This window comes from Quercus robur, chromosome 6, assembly GCF_932294415.1.
Source record: "Quercus robur chromosome 6, dhQueRobu3.1, whole genome shotgun sequence".
In the NCBI taxonomy this organism is placed as follows: domain Eukaryota; kingdom Viridiplantae; phylum Streptophyta; class Magnoliopsida; order Fagales; family Fagaceae; genus Quercus; species Quercus robur.
In genome coordinates this window covers 24575462-24580740 of record NC_065539.1, presented here as the reverse complement: position 1 = coordinate 24580740, position 5279 = coordinate 24575462, and the positions used below count along the sequence as shown (strand labels likewise).

General features: G+C 44.1%; 1 protein-coding gene across 1 annotated transcript; it reads right to left on the bottom strand.

The window, feature by feature from the left end:
• Positions 1-4593: 4593 nt before the first annotated feature.
• On the bottom strand, positions 4594-5049 carry LOC126690028 (uncharacterized). Its single transcript, XM_050385173.1, has one exon. The coding sequence runs from the start codon at positions 5047-5049 to the stop codon at positions 4594-4596; it is 456 nt and encodes a 151-aa protein (XP_050241130.1).
• Positions 5050-5279: the final 230 nt, after the last annotated feature.

Genomic DNA, 5279 nt, shown 5'->3' with positions numbered 1-5279 from the left:
AACACTTATAAAGATGTTATTGAGTGTTAATTTTCCCAAAGTATATGGTCCGAGGAACCAGGCATGACTAAGGTTTTGTTTAACACTTATAAAGATGTCATTGAGTGTTAATTTTTCCAAAGTATGTGATCCGAGGAACCAAGCATGACTAAAGTTCTGTTTAACACTTAAAAAGATAATAATGGGAAGTACAATGTATTTACACAATAAATGAGCATAAAAGGAAACTTTCATTAATAATAATACATTTTCAGGTTTTTTACATCTCAAGGGCATGGTATTACATGTTCATCTAGGTCTTCAAGGAAATATGTTCCTATACCAGCTACCAAGGTGATGCGATATGGCCCCTCCCAGTTGGGCTCCAGCTTTCCCCATGTTGGGTTCTTTACAATACCTAAGACCTTTCTTAACACCAAGTCACCAAGCGCTAAAGGTCTCAGCTTCACATTGGTATCATAACCTTGCTTGAGCTTGTGTTGGTAATATGCCAATTGGATCATTGCATTTTCTCTCTTTTCTTCAATAAAATCTAAGCTCTTTTCTAGCAATCCATTGTTATCGCTCAGATTGAAAGAACTTGTCCTCAGCGTTGGGAAGCCAGTCTCTAAAGGAATAATCGCTTCGGCTCCATAAGTCATTGAAAAGGGAGTTTCCCCTGTTGATCAGCGAGGTGTGGTTCGGTATGTCCAGAGGACATGCAACAGCTCTTCCACCCATTTTTCCTTCGCATCATCTAACCTCTTCTTGAGTCCATTCACTATGACATTGTTAACAACCTCGGCTTGTCCATTCCCTTGGGGATAAGCTGGGGTAGAATATCTATTCGTAATTCCCAAGTCACAACAGTATCTCCTGAAAGATTTTCTATCAAACTGTAGGCCATTGTCTGAGATGAGGGTATGAGGGACCCCAAACTGTGTGACAATGTTTTTCAAAACATATTTCTTGGCATCCATATCCCTGATATTTGTCAAAGGCTCAGCTTCAACCCACTTAGTGAAGTAGTCCGTACTGACCAACAAATACCTCTTGTTCCCTGCTGCCTTAGGGAAAGGGCCAATAATGTCTAAGCCCTATTGAGCAAATGGCCAAGGGCTGGATAGGGGATTAAGGACTCCTCCTGGTTAGTGCACGTTTGGTGCAAATCTTTGGCATTGATCACACTTCTTCACATATTCTTGTGCTTCCTTTTGCATGTTTGGCCACCAATAGCCCTGTGTGATGGCTCTGTGAGATAAAGATCTGCCTCCTATGTGGCTACCACAAATCCTTTCATGTAACTCCTCTAGGAGTAGTTTTGATGCCTCAGGGTGTATGTGGAGTAGATATGGCCCAGAAAATGAGCGCTTGTACAATTTCTGGTCCTCGGATAGCCAGAACCGAGAAGTCTTTCTCCGTATCTTATTAGCCTCTGATTCCTATCCTTCTTCAAGAATAGTACCATGGGGTCCATCCAGCTAGGCCCTACTCTAACTTGGTGAACATGGACCACCTCTCTTCTTACCTCTGTGGGTTTGCACAAGTCCTCTACAAGGATGACCCGAGGTAAGCTCCGCGCTGAGGAGGTTGCAAGCGTGGCTAGGGAATCAGCATATGTGTTTCCACTTCTAGGGATGTGTAATAGGTTGAAAGATTCAAACCTTGATTGCAAATGCCTGACTTAACTCAAGTATCCTTGCATTCTCTCATCTTTTGCTTCTAAATCTCCCTTCACTTGGCCTACGACCAATCTTGAGTCCGAGAACATTTCCATTGCCTTTCTGCCCATTCTTTGAACCATGGACATTCCTTCCAGCAGAGCCTCATATTCAACCTCATTATTTGTGGCCCAGAAGCTTAATCTTAATGACTTTTCAATGGTGATTTTTTCAGGAGAAACCAAAACTAGCCCCACTCTAGAGCCCTTTTGATTCGCTGCACCATTAACATATACCTTCTAGAATAAACGTTTTTGCAGAGAGATTGTGCCAACTGATTTTCCATCCATACCTTGCATCTCTACCCTTTTCTCCAATGAGGATTCAGCGAACTCGGCAACTAGATTTGTGAGGACTTGACTCCTGACAGAGGTACGAGGCATGTATTTGATGTCAAAAACTCCTAGGATCGTGCCCCATTTTGCAATCCTCCTCATGTAATCAGCATTTCGGAGTAGAGCTCTGAGTGGAAGTCGAGTTAGGACTACAACCGTGTGTGCCTAGAAGTAATGGGGTAGTTTACATGTAGCATGTACCACCGCCAGAATGGCCTTCTCCAGTGGCATGTAACAAATCTCGGCCTCATGTAGTGACTTGCTCACATAATAAACTAACCTTTGTATGCCGCTGCCAACTCGTACTAACACTAAGCATACAGTATGAGGGGCCACAACAATATAGGTAAACAGGACCTCATCCACTTCAAGACTGGACATGATAGGTGGTCGAGAGAGATATTCCTTAAGCTGCTGGAAGGCCAAAGCACACTCCTCGGTCCACTAAAATCCCTTCCACTTATTCATCAAAAGGAAGAAGGGTCTGCATTTATCCGTTAATTGAGAGATAAACCAGTTCAAGGCAGTAGTCATTCCGGTTAGCTTCTGGACTTCCTTGGGATTCTGAGGTGGTTGTAAATTGTTAATTGCCTTAATCTGGGCGGGATTAACCTCGATTCCCCGATGAGTTACCATGTAGCCCAGAAACTTGCTTGATCCCACACCAAAAGAGCATTTGGAAGCGTTAAGGCGTAACTTGTGTTTCCTTAGAATTTCAAAAATGTTCCCGAGGTCTTCTACATGCTCGGACGCCACCTTACTCTTCACCACCATATCATCTATATAGACCTCAATACTCTTACCCAACTGTGGTTCAAACATTCTAGTCATCATTCTTTGATAGGTAGTCCCTGCATTTTTCAAACCAAAGGGCATCACTTTGTAATGGTAGTTTCTAGTGGGAGTGACAAAAGTTGTCTTTTCTTGATCACCCAAGGCTAGTGGTATCTGGTGGTATCCTTGAAAGGCGTCTAAGAAGCTTATCCGAGGATGGCCTAAAGTTGCATCCACTAGCTAGTCTATCCTAGGCATAGGGAAGGGATCTTTCGGGCAAGCCTTATTTAAATCTTTGAAGTCCACACACACTCGCCACTTCCCATTCTTCTTCTTCACCCCCACAGTATTGGTCAGCCACTTAAGGTAGAAAACCTCCTTGATAGCCTCTACCTGCTTAAGCTTTATCACCTCGTCTTTGACAACATCAGAATGATCCTTGGACGAGTGCTGAGGTGGTTGTTTTTTGGGCGCGACAGTTGGATTAACGTTTAAATTATGGCAAATGAAGCTCAAATCCACCCTTGGGGTTTCGTAAGTGTTCCATGCAAACACATCAATATTTCTCCTAAGAAACTCTATCAGCTCTTCCTTCTCTGAGGAAGCAGCTAAGCTCAATCTGAAAGAACTTTTCTGGGTTATCACCAACATCAACCGTTTCTAAATCTTCACATTTCGCCTCCTTGGTTGATCCATTGATAGGCAACTCCGAAGCCTTTAATTGCTATAAGCCCCTTTTAGCAGAGGCCAAGGACTCAGCTTTGGGCTAATGTAGGATGGTAGCCATTAGGGACTGCCTAGCCATGGATTGACTCCCAGCAATCTTTTCAATCTAGCTCCTCACCGAATATTTCACCTTCTGGTATAGAGTAGAAGAGATGGCTCCCGAGGCATGAAGCTAGGGCCTGACCATAATGGCCGTGTAGGGGGAATAAACGTCCACCACGATGAAGTCCACCTCCACTATTTCTGAACCAGCCTACATGGGTAGTCTAATCTGACCACTCGGAATGACAACCTTCCCATCAAAACTCACTAAAGGAGAATCGTAGGCTATTAAGTTTTCGGGTCTCAAGTTTAGCCCCTTGTACAAGTTGGGGTACATAATCTCAACACCACTGCCTTGGTCCACCATCACCCTCTTCACGTCATACTCCCCAATTCTTAGCGTGATCACCAAAGCATCATCATGGGGCTGTATGGTTCCAACCTTATTTTCATCCAAAAAGCTTAACGCTGGTTGCATACTCACTTTAGCCCTCTTTGGCTCAAAATTTGAGTCCTCAGCGGACAGCCGAGTGATAGACATTACTCTGGAGGGACAGGACCTGGTCCTCCCTAGAGCGACGAAGATGACATTTATCGTGCCTAAAGGAGGTCTTGAATAAGCATCTCCAGGGTTCCAAACCTGTTTGTCTCCCTTGGCCATTAGAATGATGTAAAAGCTGCTTCAACTTTCCTTCTCGGACCAACTGGTCCAAATGGTCCCACAAATTTCTACAATCTTCTGTATTATGTCCCTCGTCTTGGTGATATTGGCAATAAAGGTTTTGATTATGCATCATGGGGTTTCCTACCATCTTATTTGGCCATTTGAAAAATGACTCATTCTTAATCTTCTCCAAAACTTGATGCACCGGTTCCCGGAAAACTGCGTTAATCGCCTGAGTATTGGCAGACCCTGACTGCCCAGCAAAGTCCCTCCGAGGTCGATTGTTGTTGTATCGGTCTGACCTAAAATCCCTCATCTCTTGAGGGATAACCTTAGCCTTTCCTTTCCCCTGCTACTGGTCTTCCTTAACCCTCTTATATTTATCAATCCAGTCCATGAGTTGGCGTACACTGGTGACAAGTTTGATAGTCAAAGATTTTCTTAAACCGTGCTCGGCTAGGAGGCCGACCTTGAAAGTACTGATGGCCACGTCATCAAAGTCACCATCTATTTCATTGAACATCTCCAAGTATCTGTCCGAGTATGTCTTCAGAGTCTCCCCTTCTTGCATGGATAAGACTAGTAAGGAATCCAAGAGCCGAGGAACCCTGCTACACGTAATAAAACGAGATCCAAATGCTCGGATGAGCTCCTTGAAGGAATCTATGGAATCTGCCCTTAGACCGTCGAACCATCTCATCGCCATGGGTCCTAAACTGGATGGGAACACCTTACACATCAAGGCTTCGTCTTTGGAATGGACAGCCATTCTCTGATTGAAGTGACTCACATGCTCCACAAGGTCCATTTAACCATTATAGATGGTGAACGTTGGCTAATGGAACTGCTGAGGAAGTATTGCCCCTTCAATCTTGCGCGTGAAGTGCGACTTGGAAATCTGGTTCAATGCTTTGCTCATAGCCTCATTTCCCAAGCCTCTGCAAGGCGGGCTCTTGTATCTACGTTTGTGATGGTGTTCTTCATCGTAGGAAAAAGACTCATTGGGTGGTGTTCTTGACCTTTGCTTATAACTAGCAT

What these genes read in the sequence shown, in the direction of transcription:
- LOC126690028 (XM_050385173.1), bottom strand. Translation starts at nt 5,049, where the DNA reads ATGGACCTTGTGGAGCATGTGAGTCACTTCAATCAGAGAATGGCTGTC.